At 44.0% G+C, this 22,334-nt stretch overlaps 1 protein-coding gene across 1 annotated transcript in view; it reads right to left on the bottom strand.

Annotated features, from left to right (window-relative positions):
* Positions 1-230: 230 nt before the first annotated feature.
* BAZ1B (bromodomain adjacent to zinc finger domain 1B) overlaps positions 231-22,334 on the bottom strand; it is a 46,879-nt gene continuing 24,775 nt past the window's right edge. Inside the window, exons 8-19 of the mRNA XM_083172088.1 lie at positions 21,849-21,987; positions 20,340-20,455; positions 18,936-19,047; positions 18,464-18,562; positions 13,509-13,686; positions 13,215-13,403; positions 9,854-10,001; positions 9,507-9,654; positions 9,192-9,313; positions 3,681-3,817; positions 2,517-2,620; positions 231-1,557 (exon numbers count right to left, since the gene is read on the bottom strand). Coding sequence (XP_083028214.1) covers positions 1,227-1,557; positions 2,517-2,620; positions 3,681-3,817; positions 9,192-9,313; positions 9,507-9,654; positions 9,854-10,001; positions 13,215-13,403; positions 13,509-13,686; positions 18,464-18,562; positions 18,936-19,047; positions 20,340-20,455; positions 21,849-21,987 — 1,823 coding nt within the window. The 3' untranslated portion in view covers positions 231-1,226. The remainder of the gene's footprint in view (positions 1,558-2,516; positions 2,621-3,680; positions 3,818-9,191; positions 9,314-9,506; positions 9,655-9,853; positions 10,002-13,214; positions 13,404-13,508; positions 13,687-18,463; positions 18,563-18,935; positions 19,048-20,339; positions 20,456-21,848; positions 21,988-22,334) is intronic.

The raw sequence follows: 22,334 nt of genomic DNA, 5'->3' as shown, positions 1-22,334 counted from the left end.
CCACCTCTCACACACTACCCGAAAGGGAAAAAAAGACACTGAGGCCAGGAGGAGGTGCCTTCTTATAGGGGCAGGTGTCTTTTTTTCCCTTTCCGGAGCACTACCCAGTGGGGAGGAACCCATTTGTGATGGCTGCCATGGGGGAGGTAGAGGAAACACTAATATTAAACATTTTGTATGCTACAATGTATGCAAGCATTGGGAAAATTAGAATTCAGACAGACAACAGGTGCATGTGGTTCCTTCTGTTTTAATATTAATAAAGGCAAACACTTGTTTTCATATAAACTGTACTGTACATGTGCCAAACCCAGACAAAGTCTCCCTTTATACAAGATCACAAGCAAACATTGAATATCTAGAAAAGGGAAAAGTCAGTACAAAAAAATGCACAAAAAAAAAAAAATGACTTTTCTGTTTGACGGTCAGATACCTGTGTCGGCAGAGAGGAAGTTTAAAAAAAAAAAAGACTCCTTCCAAGAAGAAGGGGACCACAAGGTTATCTTCCAATCTATCAGTCCTTGCTGGTAGCGTTTTAAATAGAGGGAGGCAGGCAAAGTTGGGGGTGCTGGTGATTTTCTTTTTAGGGTTGTATCCAGCTTCAGAGTCTCCTATCTGTGTGTATCTAGGGCACATTTACAAGGAGCAGTTGGCATATAAACTCTAAATACCGAAGGTGTGGGGGGAGAGCTCAGACATCCCTTTATATATGACAACACAAATACAATTCGGAGTCCGGGAGCCAAGTGACCATTATAAACTCTGCCGGTAATGTAGCCGTTTTAAGGTCAATGATTTTCAGAACCCAAACAGTACCGAAATTCACATGAGTCATTCTCTGGCTGGACACACCAATAAGTGCCTTTGATAGAAGTGTGCGCAGCTTTCACACCAGTAATAGAGAAGGTATGTGGTGGCCCTAACCAAGTTGCCATTTGTGACTTAGGACACAAATATTGTTGAGAAACATCAAGGTTTGAGCAAACTACTAGGTGATTGAGCGTCACTTGACTGCAGCACACATCCAAGAGGGAAGAGGGAGAAATAAAATAAAAAAACAAAAGCACACCTCCAAATCTTTACTGAGCCTCCCAGACATTATATAATCTCAACAAAACATGTTTGGTCTCTAAAATTGGGGAAAACTTCCAGTTCAGTCCCCCACAACCTCCATTCTACCCCTCTCAAACCTCGACTCCCACCCACCTTCCATTACGAGTATGCCCTCATTTCTTCCGCTTACGCCCTGGCCCATGGTTTTCTGGTGACTGATCGAGTGCCTGGTGCTTACGGTGCTTCCTCTGGTAGGGGTGTCCGGGAAGGTGTTTGCTGAGGAGGTCTCTAACACACTGCTCTGTTTTCTCTAAGCAGGACATTTGCTGGGCTCCTGGGTCATAGTACTGCTCAGCATTTCCAAATACCAGTTTCATGTCGTTGAGGAATTCTTGTACGGTCTGATAGTTGCTGCATGAGCACTTGCTTTGCATGGTCTGGAAGTCCATAGGGGTAGCCACCACTTTCAGATAGTTCTCGTCATCCTCTGTGTTCACTGGCTCCCTGAGTGGCACAATTAGAACTATTCAGTCATTGAACACCATAAATCAGCGGTTCTCAAACTATTTTGCTCTGGGACACAGTCAGACAATAAAAACTATTACGGGACCCCAGCAAGTTACCACAGAACGGTCACCACACATGCATGGTCAGCACATGCACGGCAGTATTGTGGAGGCACCAAATGATGCAAAGAGTCTGAAGTAACAGACAAATCAACTGATTGTTCAAACTCCTTGAATCACTGGCTGAGAGATTAGAGATGTCATCAGCCTGATGGTCAGCAACATGGAGTCATGACCCACTTTGGGGTCAGGAACCACTGCCATAAACCAAAATGAGAGCACTATTATATCTTGTAAGGCACCACATTGATTTCTGATGTGGACAGTGAAATAAAAATATAACCGACATATAACCTAACATACATGATCGATGAAACAAACCCATTCAATTACTTGAACTTAAAAATGTCAAAGTTATGTACAAGATCTTGAATGTATTACCCTGTACGTTTATTTGTTTTTCTCTATGGCAGCAGGTGTACAAAGTCTGGCAAAGAAAGTGGAGAGAAAAGCTACCAATCAGTCGCTGTCTCTTTTCAAGCACAGCCAGTAAGCTGGCATTTTGGAGCGGATTGGCTGGTACTTTAGGACTCTCCAGTGCTTAGTACATCTCCTTAATGTAATGACATTTTCCCGACTAGTTTAGAAGTTTTGCTGTAGAACAAATTTATATAGAGGCAGATGTCCACATGTCTGACCAGCCTACACACAAGCTAAATGTTGGGTTTGTGCAGCATATTATACCCTATTCCTGGGTCTGATGAGCAGCGTTCACATGCTAGGGGCAGAGTATGGTGTAGGAGAATCCCTCAATATCCCCCCCCCCCCCCCCCCCCCGCCTCCCCAATCCCTTTTTCGTTCTATGCGTGACACTGGAGAAACCAAGTGAGGACTTACCTGAATGGCCAGCTGAAGCGGTACTTGATGAGTTTGCATAAAATCTCTTCGCACTTCTGTAACTCATGGTTCTGGCGCCTGGAGGCTGGCTTGCTCTGTCGTATCTGCAATCAAAGGAATACAATATTGAACACATCCATGTAGTCTACTTTATGCCCCTTTAAAACAGACCATTCTAAGCCTTCTGTGACAGTTATATGGACAGCAGTTCATTTCTCTGCCAAATACAAATCAAATGTGTGATTTTAACGAGGTCTGCGCTAAGGGACAACCTAACCTAGCCATTAGAGCCCTCAACCAGACCTCCTAGTACTGGGACTTTCTAGACCTACCCGACACATTCTCTCTACACTCTTCCTCAGCCAATCTACTTATCGTAATGTAGGACCGTTGTATAAGCAGCATTTCACTACATATTGTACTATGTATGATTTTTGAATGTGACATAAAATTTGATTTGACATTGTCTTCCATTGGAAGTACTAATAGGTGCAGAATAAATCGCAGCTGAGGGCTGCTTCTGTTTAGCTTGGTACACACTAATAAATCTGCAAATCAATTGATCCGATTCACACTGCACGATCCGTTGAAACTGACATTACAAGTGGGAGAGTGTATTTGCATGCACCCACCCACTGAGCTATCAATATATCTGAATGCACCTTTAGATACCTTTTGTCATTCGGGTAAGTTGTTATATCAAATGGATTTAAACAGTTTGTCTGAACAATAGTTTTGGTCTGTTTTCTAGCTTTCTGATTGTCATATGCTCCCATACATTATCATTTATTGTTCAAACCACAGATTGGACAGAAAGCTTTTGGTGTGTAACCAGCTTAACTCATCCAAGCATTATTAAAAGACAACCATTAAACATGATCTGTTAGTGGTACATGAGCAAACTTGCTGTAGAATACCAGCACAATGATATGGGAAATATGTCAAGTGTCTAGCAAAAGATCCACGTGGGAAATAGGTAAATAAGTAATTCCCCCTTTAGGATGCCAATGCCCAAGGACCCCCAACCAGTGTATCGCTTTGCGTGCCATGCTTTGGGTCACGTGCCTCATGATGGTAGAGGCTACTAATCTTCAACGGACACCTAGTGAGAACTTGTTTTGTGATGTGCTTATTTTGAGAAAAAGATATTAGGAAACGACTTACCACCTCCTCTACTTCAGCATCATTTTCTGGCAGTGCACCTCTGGAGGACCTCTGGTTCTTCTTTCCTGGCGGGCGTCCACGTCGATTCGTACTTTTAGGTTTGCTAGCTTTAACCTTCGTTGCTTTGCGAGATCTCACTAAAAAAGGAGAGTACATGAAATTTAGTTAATGTTGAAAATGTATATAAGGTTGAAGTACCAGAATTAAAGAAAAAATAAATAAATACCCAGAAGCTCATAAAAGGTACGGAAAGCTTTAAATGGCACAATTAGTCATAAATGGAGAGATGCAAACCTTCCATAGAATTACTAGTGATTGCTGTAGACAACTGCAGAGGGACATTTGTTCCCATCTCAGCCCCCTCCTGACTTAATAGCTGTGATACAGCTGCTGCCGGTGAGAGATGAGTCGAGTGGAAAACAAAAAGAGGGCCACACAGCAGGATCCCGCAGTTGCTACGTTAATCAGTGGGAACTTAACCGGCACAGGGTAGGAGGCAAACACGTGTCGTGTTACTACCACAAGGGCTAAACTTTGAACTTTAACGCCTGCTGCCTCCCTGTAACTGCATTCTCCAGTAAGGCGGCTGTCACTGGTGGAGAAATGCTGATCCTGTTCGATCCCTGTGCTTTAATCTTTATGACCCACACTCACACACAAACGTGTCTCTTGTAAATGAAACGACGGCCGACAGCATGCCATGCAGGCGGTTCCTGTGTGCAAGGGCCAACAATTCCCAATTCTATGAAATCCCATAGGATTGTAAAGCATATCACTAGCGTTAACTCTTTGGAACCGGCAAAACAGCCCCAAGGTAACATTGCTTGTGACACATGACTGTCGCTCAGATGAAGGAACAGTACGTTCCACAAAAACAGCAGACTCACTTGCACTACAACGTCCAAGAAGTTTCCAATCAGAACGAAAGAATATTCACAGAATAACCAAGCTCACTGAACTCTAAAACCTTACCCATCATTCCTATCTAATGCTTTACACCAGAGATTGTCCGTGTTAAAACTCCTGGTTTTTTTTACACATGGATGAAAGACTCACACGGTGCCACCATCAATCTCATGTGACACCAGCACACATGGCTTACATGCAGCATACAGCTGTTGCAGAATAGCGCCAAGTAAAACTGTACATGGAAGTATAAAAACTTAGGTTTATGAAAGACCAAACAAAAAATGAACCATGACTAGTCTAAGTTATTTCATGTAGACATTGCAACAGTCCCATCCATATTATTGGAGACATGGAATTATTCCGTATTACTGAATACAATGCATCTGTACCGTTGATGTGAAAGTGTCAGATGCTATGGGCTCTTGGCTTATGTAGACATTTCATCTCCACTTTCAGACCTTTTCCTATAGCCTGGTAAATATGGTTTAAACGCATGGCACACAAGTGCACTATTCAGCATCATTTAAAAAACTGGAGCCACCAAGCCTGCAAGGAAACCTACAGCAGCAATTTCAGCGCCCCACACATCTAGACGTGACATGACCCTAGAATGATACATTGAGATTTATATCATACATGTGAGGCTCCATACATTGAGGTATGCCAGGGGCTGTATACACATATGCCACAATACAACCACACAATTTTTTTGCTGGATAAATTGACACCAAAGAAAACAAAAACAAAAGAACGAACATACATGACAGGTGAGTGTACCACACAACTAACTTCCAAATATACATTGCTGGACCAACGTTCGCTGTACTTGGCATACTGCTGTAATGTAGACAGAAAATGAGCATATATGAATTGTAGTAACACAGGAAGTGGTCAGTTCAGTGTTTTTTCACTTTATGACCATATTGTGTTTGTATGGCATTCTCTGCAGTAGGGTCTAATGTTGTGCCTGTGGTTTAAAAAAGCTTAAGATTCTGCCATAAGAAAATTGTTTGGTCACGCAGTGCTGTTGCCAGTCCACAGCAAAGAGAATGAGATTGTAACTTACTGCATTGCAAGAACATAAGGTCAGTACAGATGACGACCGCAGTGAAGCATTCAATAAACTAAGCATTTGTGAACAGACCAAGCGGCAGTGATGTGAAGGATGGTGAAGTACTGTACATGGATCAACTATCTATGTTATTGAACCACATAAAGAAAGCGTTCTCAACACTGCACACCATTGTTACACATTGCTAACCGTGCTGAATAAGGAAGGTAAATAAAACTTACAACACTGACAAATCTCCAAGTTAAGCAAATTAATTAAACACAATATACTATATACAGATATGACCTCATCTTACAGCCGCCAGTGGCTACTTGCGGCTGGTGCTACAAATGCACCAACTTTCACTGGAATACATGGGCATGTACACACGCTGCAACCAGTCGTGGCAGAATGCATGTAATCACTGCCGTGATGGAAAAGCAAGAGGCATTGTATCACATGACAGATAAGAGGACATCTGTATTAACTGTCCCCGCCCACTTTTATCCCTGAGAACATATGTTACCTCTTGGGAACATATATACCAACTAGGTGATTCATCGCGCCCTCCGGGCGCTCTTCACACCGTTGTGAGGGGCTTCGCCCCATTAGAAGTCGAAATATATGTGAGTGTGAGATATAGTGTAATTTATTCATTCATACATACACTGACACTCTTATTCATGCAAACATACATGCTCTTATACATAGATATATACACTGACACTCTCATTTATACATACATACACTGATGCTCTCATTCATACATGCACTGACGCTCTCATTCATACATACATACACTGATGCTCTCATTCATACATGCACTGACGCTCTCATTCATACATACATTCACTGACGCTCTCATTCATACATACATGCACTGACGCTCTCATGCATTCATACATACACTGACACTCTCATTCATACATACATACACTGATGCTCTCATTTATACATGCACTGACGCTCTCATTCATACATACATTCACTGACGCTCTCATTCATACATACATGCACTGACGCTCTCATGCATACATACATGCACTGACGCTCTCATTCATACATACATGCACTGACGCTCTCATTCATACATACATACATGCACTGACGCTCTCATTCATACATACATGCACTGATGCTCTCATTCATACATACATACATGCACTGACGCTCTCATTCATACATACATGCACTGACGCTCTTATATATACATACATGCACTGACGCTCTCATGCATACATACATACATGCACTGACGCTCATATATACATACATGCACTGACGCTCTCATGCATACATACATGCACTGACGCTCTTTTATATACATACATGCACTGACGCTCTCATTCATACATACATGCACTGACGCTCTCATTCATACATACATGCACTGATGCTCTCATTCAAACATACATGCACTGATGCTCTCATTCATACATACATACATGCACTGACGCTCTCATTCATACATACATACATACACTGACGCTCTTATATATACATACATGCACTGACGCTCTTATATATACATACATGCACTGACGCTCTTATATATACATACATGCACTGACGCTCTCATTCATACATACACTGACGCGCTCATTCATACATACATGCACTGACGCTCTTATACATACATACATACATGCACTGACACTTATACATACATACATGCACTGACGCTGTCATTCATACATACATGCACTGACGCTCTTATACATACATAAATACATACATACACTGATGCTCTTATATATACATACATGCACTGACGCTGTCATTCATACATACATGCACTGACGCTCTTATACATACATACATACATGCACTGACACTTATACATACATGCACTGACGCTGTCATTCATACATACATGCACTGACGCTCTTATTCATACATACATACATGCACTGACGCTCTTATACATACATACATGCACTGTCACCCCTCAGCATACACAAAGTTACCTTTTCCCTAGTTTATTGAGGCAGGCTGCTCCCTGAGGACAGCAGGCTCAGCCTGCCAGCAGCGACACACAAAAGGGCACCTGTCAATAAAAGGAGCTTAGGGTGCTATAGTGAAGAGCAGCCGGGCATGAAGCGTCCTCTGTGCCTGCCTCCCTCCCGCAGCCAGCTGTGAGCAGTGTGTCCGGAGACCTGAGCGAGAGGGGGCTGAGCACTGGGCTGACGCTTAGGGTGCTATAGTGAAGAGCAGCCGGGCATGAAGCGTTCTCTGTGCCTGCCTCCCCCCCGCAGCCAGCTGTGAGCAGTGTGTCCGGAGACCTGAGCGAGAGGGGGCTGAGCACTGGGCTGACGCTTAGGGTGCTATAGTGAAGAGCAGCCGGGCATGAAGCGTTCTCTGTGCCTGCCTCCCCCCCCGCAGCCAGCTGTGAGCAGTGTGTCCGGAGACCTGAGCGAGAGGGGGCTGAGCACTGGGCTGACGCTTAGGGTGCTATAGTGAAGAGCAGCCGGGCATGAAGCGTTCTCTGTGCCTGCCTCCCTCCCGCAGCCAGCTGTGAGCAGTGTGGCCGGAGACCTGAGCGAGAGGGGGCTGAGCACTGGGCTGACGCTTAGGGTGCTATAGTGAAGAGCAGCCGGGCATGAAGCGTTCTCTATGCCTGCCTCCCCCCCGCAGCCAGCTGTGAGCAGTGTGGCCGTAGACCTGAGCGAGAGGGGGCTGAGCACTGGGCTGACGGCTGAGCGGTGGAGGTGAGCGGCTAAACTGTCCCCTTTGGACCCCCCTTCCCCCACCGGCCTGGTTGATCATGCGGGAGACCGGCAATAAAGCTCACCAGTCAGGACTCTGAGGCTTTGTGTGCATGGCGGGCGGGTTGTGCAGGAGACTGGCAGCAGAGCTCGGCTGTCAGGAGGCGCGCAGGCTTTAGCTGCTGCTCCCGGAGACTTTAAGCGCTGGCACCAGCAGCCGCACGCATCCTGACAGCCAAGTTCTACTGTCCGTCTCCTGCACAACCCGGCACACAGTCAGGCCCAGGACACGACAATACATACGGCCCAGATGGACGCAGAAGGGGGGCGGGCGATGTGTCGGGGGGGCGGGCTAAATGTGGTTTTTTTTGCTGCCGTAGCCGGGGACCGCTGTCAGGTCTGAGGCAGAAGGGGGGCGGGCGAAATGTCCGGCGGGGCGGTGCCAAAGTAAGAGTGTGTATGAGGGGGGGCTGGGCGCGCGGTGTAGATGTGGAGATGGCCTATGGGCGGCCAGGGGATGAGGGGGTTTGGGGGTGGGGTTGTGGGTGGTGAGCAGCCGTGGGGTGGAGTTAGTGGGCAGGCATGGGGAGTGGTGGGCGAGGAGGGGTGTGTGCTTGTGGAGAGCATGTAGAAGGAAGTGCCTTGCTTTTGCAGTGTGGCTGACGGTGGATGGGCCTGTCAATCACCCGTGAAACCCCGCCCACCGTTTGCCACACTGCTTTGACTGACAGATCTGGCTAAATATATAAGAGATAATGTAATGTCACTTATATATACCAATAATGTAATGTCACTTAGGTAGCTTTTAATTAACATTTCTGAAAGGAAAAAAACACATGTACTTACATCTGAGCTTTAAATCCTGGTCTTCACCCTCTGTGTCCTCAGCATACTCATCTTCGTCGTCATCGTCGTCGTCCTCCTCATCGTCATCTTCATCATCGTTAGAGGATTCTTCAGCGTAGTTCCTTTAGGAAGGAAACAGGAATGTATGGCTCATGGGCATAATAGGATAACATCTGAGCAGACAATTTGAGAAATAAAAATAAACTTGCTGAAACGCAATAGAAGGTCTAGAAACCTAACCAAAAATAAATGACGTCACGCTCAACACAGGAGCGAGCTCGTTCTACAGCTGATCAAGAAATGTAGTCGCCTTACCTGCCCCGGGAATTACGTCTGAGAGTTGCCGGCTGACAAGCGGGGCACAGCCATTCCCGGTCGGGTATCATTAAGAGAACCGGTCGCAGACAGAAGAGATGGAATGCCTTGTTACACTCGTCACATAGGATCAACTTGTCATCCTCACCTGGTAGGGGAATATGAAAAAAAAAGTCAAAAGAGCATCCTGCGGCACAAGTAAATCTCTAGGACGGTTACAGTGCTTTCGGCGTCCTACAGAAGCAATTACAAATAAATTGTTGTAACGCATTCCCAGTTTACTAAAAACCTGTATAAGCACTCAAACAAACATGCTAGAAACCACCAACGCCTTCGCTGCAGTGTACCTTTCTTTCGACAGACTTTGCAACGGGCATTTTCAGAGGACATGTCCCACTTGATGCAGGCGTCCAGCATCCCCAGCAGCACGTGTACACGCGAGTATGTTTGGGCCTCAAGGATGGCAGTCTTCCATTTCTCCACAGCTGATGCCACCTGTAATACAGAGGCAAAACAAGGGCAAGTGAAGTAATCCTACACATACAGGTTCCTATCTCATTGGCATACCCTCCCATCAGGATCAATGTTGCAGAGACATTTACTAGACATGGGAGAACAGGGCCTAGATAACACGGACATTCCACGCGAGACAATGGCCCAAAGCAACCACATCATTAGGATAGGGAAGGAAAATCTTCTCTTTCAAACTTATGTTACAATAGCTCTTGTAAATACATTTTAAAAAAGAAACCGTTTATAGACAGCAGATATAAGGGTTGCAATGCACTGGATTTAAATAAAGCTGTTCTTATTGACAAGTTGTAGTTTTAGGATATCTGCAATAGGATATGTACAAGTATTTTTGAAGCACACCACTCCCCCTGCCTGGTGGTTAAATGTTAACCACTCATTGGATGGCATCACTTGTTCTACAGCCGTTATTTCTAAATACTTTTGCAGAAAGAAAAACTTGCACAAGACCACATTTATACCCCTTTCACACACAAAATGAAATTCCTGGGTGAAGCAGCTTTACCCGGGAATTTAATTACAAAACACGGGTCATTTTTCTTTGTGAAAGGGTCGATCCGGATTTTAGACTCCGGATCTCCGACAATGCAAAAGACCAAAACCGTGCAAAAAAACCACCAGACAGTACAGATCTTCTAGGACGCAATTTTAGACAAATGTTGGATATAGTTTTAATTATTAAAACTGGTAATTTATTAACACCTCTAAATACTGTGTGAAATTAGTGTATTTGGATTAGAAGTACAAAAAAATTAAACTTGTAATGAAAACAAGTTTCTTTATTAGAAGTGCGCTTTTAATCTAGCAATTTCATTTTGGTTTTTCCTATGTATTAACCCCCCACAAAATAATAGCCTGGCGATATTGTACAAGTTCACTTTGCGTATTTTTAGCTTAGTAGAGTGTTTATTCCCTTTAAAATCAGCCATTATCACCGATTTATTAAATACATTCAGGTAGATTGTGAACCTCTTCATCATGCAAATAAATGAGGCACTGGCACCAGCGTTCCATGCCAAATGGGTTTTAATCACGTTAGTCAATAGCTGATCATTTCTTGATACATAAAGGGAACCTGCTCAATGTCACCAAGCTATTATTGTGCGGGCTTAATACAAGTGAAAATAGAAATGAAAAGCACTATTGTGTAAAGAAATACACTAATATATACTTTAGTGCTTTTTAGAGGTCTAACATGTTTCTGAAAGTGCGTCCCAGAAAGATTTCTATGTTTTCTTTGCTTTTGCAAACAGTGAATGCGCCAGTTTCCCTTCGCCATCATAAAACACACTTTCAGTGTGATTCAGCTTTTACTTATCTGCTTCTATTGAAGAATGAACGGAACGCTACAGTGGTTAAGGTGAAATGCTCAGACTTATCTTGTCACATTCAGTCTAGTTCAGCCATGCGAGCAATGCACATGGACACTGTACTAAAAAAACAGATACTAACAGCGAAAATCCGTGTCCCATTGCGTAAGTCATCTGCTGCTAAAGCCCGTTAATGCCAGCTCATTAAAAGACTGCATTTTGCACTTCAGAATGAATCACATGCACAGTATACAAAGTTTCAATATAGCATTTACCTAGTGAAGGAAACACCAATGCAATGGAAGCCTTATACAAAATAAAATAAAAAAGCCCTACTTCAAAACATTACCTCCCCATACTGGAACAGAAAGTTACAAATATACATTACACCTTGTAGTACAGTGGTGACAAACTCATGGACCTCCAGCTGTTGTGGAACTACACGTCCCAGCATGCCCTGCCACAGTTTTAGCAATCCATTATATAAAGTCTGTGGCAGGGCATGCTGGGACGTGTAGGTCCACCACAGCTGGAGGGCCATGAGTTTAACACCACTGTTGTAGTACAAAGAGCAACATCCAGACAGACGTTTTAGTTTGCTGCCACCGTGTGGACATTTAAGAACTGCGCACTAGGGGAGATATTTATGCCTCAGACATCAGCAGGGACAGCCATAAATGGGGAACACCCATCCACACTGTTATTTTCACCTTCACAAGGATACTGATGTAAGAATAAAAAAATGTTTGGAACATAATCAAAGGCCTCCTAAAAGCACCATATGCAAGCAGGAGAATAATCTAAACTGTGCAGGGATAGATGTGACAAACAGCATTGTGATCAAGACACAACCTGGCAGCTTTGTAATGTAATCATACAGCTACATGACATTTAGACTTAATTCAGTATTTGTGCTATAGAAACGGCCTATTGCAGGGATTCCCCATCTTTTTTGATTCACGGCACCCTAGAGAATCAGAATTTTTTTCACGGCACCCCTAGGCCCCCCAAAAATAAATTAGATTGGGTTTATATGCGATTCTTAGCGGCAGTTATGTGGTAAAGGGCAGGATTTGCTTCTGTTTGTACACATTCTATGATTGGCAGCCACCAGCACTGGTTTTGCTCCTAAATAATTAACCATTAATAATTTGAGTTGGTCCTGGACCACCAAGCCGTGGCACCCCTGCATGTGTCCCGAGGCACCCCAGGGAGCCACGGCACACAGTTTGGGAACCATTGGCCTATTGTTGTCTAACAGCATTATTAAACCGACCATTCTCTAGGTTAAAAAAATATATATATTATATATATATATATATATATATATATATATATATATATATATATATATATATATATATATATATATATATATATATATATATATATATATATATATATATATATATATATATATATATATATAGAGTACGGTGCAGGCCGGCACTCCTAGTCACTGTAGGCGAATACTTGCCGGGTGCCTTCTGAATTGAACACGTGCGGCGTGTTCACAAATAGCGGGGATGATCAGCGTCACTCCGGTCTTGTAGCAAGATAATCAGGAAGAAATCACATCATGCACAAAGTTACTTTTCAGCAACGTTTCAACTCATTTATTGACAAAAACTCTAATAAATGAGTTGAAACGTTGCTGAAAAGTAACTTTGTGCATGATGTGATTTCTTCCTGATTATCTTGCTACAAGACCGGAGTGACGCTGATCATCCCCGCTATATATATATATATATATATAAATAAAATAACTAGTTTAAATATTTGCCAAATAAAGGGTTTGTCTTTGTGACCAATGGTAAAATCTCCTGTTTGTATTTCAGTATACAGCCAATTAGAGCAGCTTGAATACCTTTGCTTCCTCAGCCATTTTCTTTTCCTCATCTTGCTCCTCTGCTTTGGCCGCGGCCTCCTCAGATTGGTGTTTACGCTGCTTCTTTTGCTTCGGAGCCATAAAACCCTGTAAGAACTTCTTGATGACAGCGGCTTGAAGAAAGATGATACATTCTCCAAAATCCTTTAAGTTCTCCAGAGAACGAACCTGTCAAAAGAAACGGAGAGAGTGAGCTCTGCCACTAGTCATTCAAGCATGGGATACTGTGGTTTTGGACTATTGCAAAGAATATGCAGCTTTGATTTTTTTTACCTTGGCTTCGAATTCAGTGGTGTCATCCAGATATCCCAGGCCACCCTTCTGAAGCCTTGTTGCCACTTCTATTACATCACTGCGCAGAAAGTTCAGCAGCTCCTGGGCACCGTCGCATGACTTCAGGCCTAGATTGGACTTACGAGCAAGGTGAATGGAATGCAAAATGTCCTGATACCTGTGCACAAACGCCAGAACAAAAATCATAATTATGTGCAAAATGTCTCTCGTAATAAACACATTAAAGGTTTTCAGGAGACCAGATTGCGGGACTCATCTCATCATTTTTGCAATGGTCATTAGTTACAGATCCTTCTCATCAATTTAGTAACTGTAGTGATGCGAGTGCCAGATGCTAGAGTCCCATAATATAGTAGAATGGGTACTTGTTTCCTAGCACGGCCACCCCGATTTCCATCGGGGTGGTCGTGTCGGAAAAATCGCGTCGGTCGCAAAAGATTTTTTAATTGAATCAAATGTGAATAGGGTCCCTGGGACCCGATTATACATTTGATTCAATGTAAAATATTCTCTACACCCCCAATTTGACATCCTCAACGCCACCCCACGATTGACGCCAACCCGAAGCGTGGCGAACGCAGCGAGCCCGCGAGGGGCGGCGGTGCGCGTCCTCCGACCTTTTCATTCCCCTACTATCCACGTTGGTGTGGAGTTGAGAAAATAAAGTGTGGCGAGCGCAGCGAGCCACCGAGTCCGAAGCGTGGCGAGCCCCGCGAGGGGACACGTATAACTTCACAGGTATACGCGTCCCCTCGCTGAGCTCACCACGCTTCGGGCTCGGTGGCTCGCTGCACTTTATATTCTCAACTCCACCGACATGGATAGAAGGGGAATGAAAAGGTCGGAGGACGCGCAACGCTGCGTTAGCCACGCTTCGTGTTCGCGTCAATCGTGGGGTGAGGACGGGGCCATATACAATGTGAAATGGGTCATATTGGCCCATTTCACAGTTTCCTATGTGAGATGGACTTAATAAAGTCCATCTCATCTTGTGCCATTATAATGGCACAAGACTGACGCGATGCTCCCGATTTCAATGTTAAAAAATATTTTAACATTGAAGCCTATGGCAAAATCGCGGGCATCGTGTCGGAGGCTATGTTAATGGCCGCGACCGACGCGATGCCCGCGATTTTGCCTTTGCCGGCAAAATGGACCTGATTTCAAAGGAAATCGGGTCCATCGCGGGCATCGTGTACCTTAACTTTAAGGTACACGATGCCTGCGATTGTGGCTGCACTAAGAAACAAGTACCGTGGAATGATTACATGATGCAAAGTACTCACTCGTTGGGATTGCCCACTGGAACAAGGGAGCAGCTATTTGTAATCAGGCACTACTACCAGTGGTAGAACAGGAAAGCAGAGGTGCAGTGAACCCAAAATAGATTAAACCTATACAGGGAATAATTCAGAATTGCTTCAAAGTCCATTTCAGAGATGAACCTTGTGTGGGCGTAACTGGGCATTCGGATCTAAGCTAATGTTAGGGAGGACAGACTTAATTGTCGGCTAAATTGAGTTTTGCATATCAGATCTAATGACAAGGCAGATCAAGTGGACTACATCTATGAAACCAAGCATTAAGTCAGTGGGGACAAAATTTGTTACTACTCTCCTCAGAGGTTAATATTCTCAGTATGCTACGGCTATTATATTGACTAAGTTCCCATGGTCTTTTGCCCGGATAATAGAACCCTGGGTACTTATGTAATATCTGGGCTCCCGTTTTTCTTATGAGACCGCGTTCCCTCGCTGCGCTCGCCACGCTTCGGGCACGGTGGCTCGCTGCGCTCGCCACACTATATAACATCAACTCCATGCGTAGTTGGATAGTAGGGGTATGAAAAAATGGGGTGCATTTAACATGGGAGCCCAGATAATACATAAGTACCGATCCCTGCTGTCAGTACTAGCACATTAAGCAGTAGCCTTGACCCAAAGATACTGAAATAGGAACTGACGTATGCGAACCCTACAGTTGTAAAGGCTGGTGTTTGTTCTCCACACTGAAGTCCCTATGGCAATAGGCAAGGTGCCTTTGGAGAGGCTACGTCTAATAAGGACATCTGGCTGTTACTTTATCTCTGTACAAGTGCATACACATGGGTGATTTCAGCCCCTTTTTCTAAGCGATCTGACTTTGAAAAGTACCACGGATTGCTCAGTGTGTAAGCCCTGCAGCGATGGCTACGCGCAGTGAAAAAAAAAAAAAAATAGACAAAGCACTGCTGAGAACGTTGCTCAGCCAAAAAGTCAGGTCACCTGTATGCCCCTTATCACTCTCCATTTTATCACTTGTTAAGGCTTAATACATTTGGCCCACTAACGCAGAGGTAGTGATGCAGCATCCACCAGATGGATGAAAGAGGATTTTCTTATGAGAAAAGAGTAGAGAGTAAGAGGAGTCACTAGTCTATAGAAGCAATCCTGCTGAGCCTGATAGGTCTCCTGTGTACCCCAATTACATGGAGGAAAACCATTTCAACCCGAAATTCAATTACAACAGCTTACTTGGAAGGAACAGGCAATGTGGAAGACTCTCAGCTAATACAAGAACCACCCAGGAGAATGGGCATTGCAAAAGGTGTTTCAACAAATAATTTAGACATGTGGGAAAATCAAACCAATTTCGAAAAAAAAAAAAAAAAAAAATTCCACTCCCCCTACAAAGATTTAAAGGCTAAAGGGAATATATGCCATAACAAAACCAGATTAATATCCCCTCCTGTTCCTGTGTTTGGTACCTACAGTAAATCAGTTTCTCTAAATCCGCAGGGGACACTGGGGTTTAGAGCTGGGAATGCTGGGAGCTTGGCACGGTACTTATGTAGTATCTGGGCGCCCGATTTTAAGAGCGGGTCGGAAAATCGCATCGAAATTGAATGTGAGATCGCATGCAATCCGATGCGATTTTTCATAGGATTCAATGTTAACAAGGTCCTGTTCATTTCCCCACTATCCAAGTGGGCATAGAGTGGATTTTATATAGCGTGGTGAGCACAGCGAGCGACCGTGCCCGAAGCGTGGCGAGCGCAGCGAGCCCCACTGATTACTTAAAATGTTTTCCGCGTCCCCTCACGGGGCTCGCCACGCTTAGGGCTCGGTGGTGAGCCACGCTATATAAAATAAACTCTATGCCCACTTGGATAGTGGGGAAATGAACAGGACCTTGTTAACATTGAATCCTATGAAAAATCGAATCGCATGCGATCTCGCATGCAATTTCGAGGCGATTTTACCGAAAAATCGCGTCGAATCGCATCTGATTGTATGCCTTAAGGTAAGGCATACAATCACAAAATCGGGCGCCCAGATACTACATAAGTACCCTTGGCACTCCTGAAATGCTTTAGAAAAAAGACTGGCTCCTCCCCTCTAATACCCACCAGCCTACAATTAGGAAATTGATGAGATGGAGAACAAAAGTAACATTTAAGAAAGAAATATCATCAAATAACACTCAGTGTTATTTGAGTGTGGAGGGCATCCAGTGTCCCCTACTGATTCAGAGAAACTGATGTACCGGTAGGTACCAAAAACCTCTTTTCTCTTTCATCCAACAGGGAACACTGGAGTCTAACACTTGGGAGGTTCCAAAGATATTCACCTGGGAGGGAGAGCTCGATGGAACCTACAAAACCAAACATCCAAAAGCAGCAGACAAAAAAGTAAACTTATCAAATCTATAGAACTTTACAAACGTGTGAACGGACGACCATGTAGCTGCCCTGCAGAGTTGAGCAGCAGACCCACCATGGCGTGACGCCTAAGAGGTTCCCACCTCTTGGGCAGAGACAAAGGTCGAGGCCAACTGGCCTGTACATATGCTTTGCAAATGGTTAAATGGATCCACGTGGCAAAGGGTCTGCTTGGAGGCCGACCACCTACGGCATAAAGCATCATAGAAGGCGAAGAGGCAATCAGTCTTACAAAGACACTGATCTATTGACAGATTGGCAAGGCGCGGACCACATCCAAGAGAACATTTCAGAGCCATCCTGGAACGAAGGAACCACAATCTGTTGATTGATATGGAAGGCAGAGACCACCTTGGGTATGAACTAAGCATGTCCTAAGTTCAGCCCTGTCATCACGGAAAATAAGGTATGGGGGCTTACAAGATATCGCCCAAGCTCAGACACATGACGTGCTGACGCCCCGGCCAGCAAAATCACCGTCTTCCAGGATAGGTATTTAAATTGCACCTCTTCCAGTGGTTCAAATGTCGGGGATTAAAGGAAAGCTAGAACCAAGTTATGGTGCCCAAGCAGGTGCCGTAGACAGCACAAAAGGCAGCTGTACCCAGATAACACCTTGAATAACACCACTTCAGAATCTGTGCTAATTTCTGTTGGAACAAAATAGATAAAGCTGAAATTTGGACTTTAAGTGACCCTAGTAAAAGCCCGATTGCAGGAATAAGACGTGAAAATTTTAATTTTCGAAACGCTACAATCATTTCACCATCTTTCTTCTATAGAACATTATAGTATGAAAAACACTGGCTGCTAATTGGAATAACAGTGGGTATCCGAGAGAGAGAGAAGATACGCCGGCAACGCTGCCAATAGGATACTATCCTCGGTTTCGTAATTCAATCAAATGTAGAAGTGTTTTCCCGGTGCATGAAATACATAAGCCGTCTGCCACTGCCATTTAAACAATTTATTAGGTCAGGATGAGATAACACCCATTATATATTGAAACTATAGCAGTGAGCCAAAACATCACAGGCAAATGGAGATTTGGCGCCACCTAACTGCAAAAATAATAATCAGGTCCTTCCTCCTCTATGGCATAAGTTAACCTTACAAGCAAAAGTACTTCTAGTAAGCAGCTCACCGCTGACCCTACAGCTAATGAGAGCTGGCATTACAGAGAACAGGGTTTATTAGATAATTTGACACAAGACTGTGCTCTGCTAACATTTACCTTTTCTGCAGACGTTCTTTTAGCTGGCTCTCTCTAATACCCTGTGGATGGAGACAATCCAGCAGCTCATCAAACTCTTTCTGGGTATCACAAAGGAACCTAAATAAAAAACACACAAGTAAACTTTAGTTAAGGTCATATACAATGTATTAACAGTGAGTGTTTTAAAACATGCCAAAAGGTATCTTTCTCTGGAGTAAGGTGGCATTATAAAGGGTATATATACATACAGATCAGTATAGCATGTCTGTGTGATCATTAAATTAATCAAAACCTACTGAAAGCAACTGGCACCATGGTATAGAAAGACAGGAACTTGGGCACTTTCACAATGAAAAAATAAAATTATATACACACACTTTATCTTCAATAATCGCCAGAATCTGACTACCGGAGTTCTTCCTAGATATCCATGATTTTTTTTTTTTTTCACAACCCAAGGTGTGCGAAAAACACACAAGGACTAACTCACCATAGGTTCTGCCCCTGTTTAGGTACTGTGCTCTCCACCGGTCTGTCTTCCTTCTGTGGGGAATCCTCCGGTGCACCGACACTACTGTCTGCGTCTTCACTCTCCATGTTAGCTGAGTAAGCAGGAGAGAAGTTGCAGTCATTCCTTGCAAGCAAAGGAACGTACAAAAACTCACATTTAAATATAAACGTATTTTATGGAGAAAGTAAAGAAAAGTGTGGCTCTGGGAGGGCTGAGTCACTGGTTCACTATGCATGGCTAAATTAGGGTAAGTACAAACAATAGTCTCCTGCAAAACTAAGTGCAGTATGTTGTTACATGGGGCTGTCCCAGGAATTCAAAGGTTTGCCACCCGTCCTAGCAGCGGTGTGTTTGCCCGCTGGTGGTATTCAAATGTTTCTGACAATCAGCTTTTGTCGTCGCAACAAAAATCATTTACCATGCAATCTCCCGTTCAGGCACGATATGACATTTGAATCCCCCCAATAGACATCTCCATAATGGGGTCCATACACTGCTTTGCGCACTGTGAGTTTTACACGAGATGCGATCTAGTTCAAAAAGTAGGTGCAGCACATACTTTGTGCTGTGCGCGGGAGCTGCTGCGCGATGGGAGGTGCGCATTGTTCCAGTACATCACAGTGTATGGGCACCATTAGAACTGAAAGCAATTCTAACCATAGTATAGTGGATGCTACTAAATTCAGCGAATAAAACTAGTCTCCAAGCAGACCCTTGCCACGTGGATCCGGTTAAAAAAAAGCGTCCTATAATTACATTTGCAACCGGAGTATGCTGTTAAAAAGCATTTAAAAACTCAATTTAACAGTGCTGGGAAGCGTATCGGGCAGACCGAATTAGTTATGGTTTATACAAAGACCCTCATGCATAATGCATTTTGGAAAACAATTTTTATCAAAACAGTAGCACATCCATGCCTGAAAAACACCATGTTAAGAGGTTATAGCTCATGAAGATCAAGGGGGATATTCAATCACCGCCGCTATTTCCGACAGGGAAATAGCGGCGGGCACCTATTCAATGCTGTCTTGCGCGACAGCATTGAAGAGACAGATCGGGCCCGATTGTTGTTGCAATCATAGACGAATCTCGTCAATCCACGGCCGTTTACACAGACACCCCCCCTTTTCGACGATCGCCAATCGGAACATTGAATCCCGTCTGGCGATATGCTATAAAGCAAAACGAAAATGGGCCAGGGTCAAGGCTGCCGGGACGGATACAGTCGTGACCCGGGATTGAATACCTCATTAGTGTTGCACTTTTTTCTGTACATAAAGTCCAATGATATCTTAGTGCCGGAAGTAATTCCCAAGCTCACAATTTTTTTTAGAGATATTACACCATGCAGGCAGGAAAACAGATGAAGCACCAAATGCTTACCTTCTGCATCTGACTCGTCATCTTCCTCAGGAAGACTAAAGCTGTAATTAATGCTGTCATGCACCCAGCCTTTCTCAATGAACAACCCGGGAGCACCATCCGAGAACAGCCAATACCTGCAAAGAGTTTTAAAGGCGCGCTATTTATTATTTATTTACAGTTTCTTATATAGCGCACACACATTCCGCAGCGCTTCACAGAGTATAGTTGAACATTCACATCAGTCCCTGCCCCAGTGGAGCTTACGATCTATGTTCCCTACCACATGTACACGCACACAGACATTCTAGGGTTAATTTGTTGGGAGCCAATTACCCTGCCAGTATATTTTTGGATTGTTGGAGGAAACAGGAGTACCCAGAGAAAACCCACGCAAGTACGGGGAGAATATACAAACTCCGCACAGTTACAGCCATAGTGGGGATAGAACCCATGACCACAGTGCTGTGAGGCAGTAATGCTAACCATTACACCATCAGTGCTGCCCCATGTTGGCGCTATCAAAACACATAATTATACCAAGGTTATTACATTAATAATCACATTCTACGACAAAAAAAAAAAAGGTACTTTTTTCCTAGAACGGCACCCATGATTTCCATCGTATGGGCTCCTAAAATCTCATTGCATCGCATCCCCCTGGAATATTGCGGCATGCGATGCAATTCGCACCCATGCCATGAGATGTGATGGGTGCTTACAATGAGACGTAACCCCCAGTATTCACACCATCCCGAAGCGTGGCGAGCCCCGCGCGGGTTGGCCGTACGCGTCCTCCGACCTTTTCATACCCCCACTATCCACGTCGGCGTGGAGTTGATTTTAGATAGTGTGGCGAGCGCAGCGAGCCTAAAGCGTGGCGAGTGGACGCAGAATATGAGCCCGAAGCATGGCGAGCGCAGCGAGGGGACACGGATTACTTTACATGTATTCTGCTGCGATCGCCACGCTTCGGGCTCGGTGGCTCGCCACACTATCTAAAATCAACTCCACGCCGACGTGGATAGTGGGGGTATGAAAATGTCGGAGGACGCGTAGCGCCGCCGCTCACCACGCTTCCGGATGGTGTGGATACTGGGGGTTACATCTCATTGTAAGCACCCATCACATCTCATGGCATGTGTGCTTGTACAATTAAAAAATCGCATCGCATTGCATTTGCTGGCATGCGATATTTAATTGTACAAGCATCGCATCACACACCACTAAATAAAGGTACACGATGCCATGCGATGGGGAAACCAGGTGCTAGGAAACAGTACCAAAAAAAAAAAAGGGGGGGACAAAAGAGCTAATATACAAGACATTTCTTGCCACTAGCAATCAAAAGAAGATAATTCTGGCAACAGTTTTACGCAGGTAATAGCAACAGCTTTATGCAGATAGAAACAATACAGTCTACAGCAAATAATGCCTATAACAAAATCTATCAGACAAACTGAAATTTCTAATCCTGTATGTGCTACGTCTTGAGACTTATTTTCATGACCGACTAGTTTAATATCTTACCTGTTGTGGTTGCGGTCAGTGCCAATGGGATATCTTCTCAATACCTGCTTGGCTTTGGCAATCCCTTCATGAAAAGCTTTCTCTGCAGAGGCTCTATGCTTGCGTAATCTGTCCTCTTCTGCCTCTTTCTGAAACCTTTCTGCAATGGAAGAAATTAAACTTAAAGCCACTGTCAAATAGGTCCTCAAAGTCTTCATAGTCCCTGGTCTAAATTCCAGAGCCTCCGGTATGTTTAAATGTTGGTTATGCATAAAATAAAAGAGCCAATTTTACCTTACAATGGATTACCTTGTATCAGTGATAGCAGTAATGCCTAGAGCACGTTATCGAGAAGAACTAAGGCAAAGCTAAATGCTAGTTAGTTCCCAAATATCTACTGTAGCATGTTTCCACAATTTCATACTCCTTGAGGTGAAAAAAAAAAAAGCTGTAAAATCGGTGTTCACTTAAGCAAAGTTCAGCGCATCAATGTAATTGCAAGCTACG

The sequence above is a fragment of the Crinia signifera genome, chromosome 2, assembly GCF_055691185.1.
Source record: "Crinia signifera chromosome 2, ASM5569118v1, whole genome shotgun sequence".
In the NCBI taxonomy this organism is placed as follows: domain Eukaryota; kingdom Metazoa; phylum Chordata; class Amphibia; order Anura; family Myobatrachidae; genus Crinia; species Crinia signifera.
This window is presented reverse-complemented; position numbering and strand designations above follow the sequence as displayed.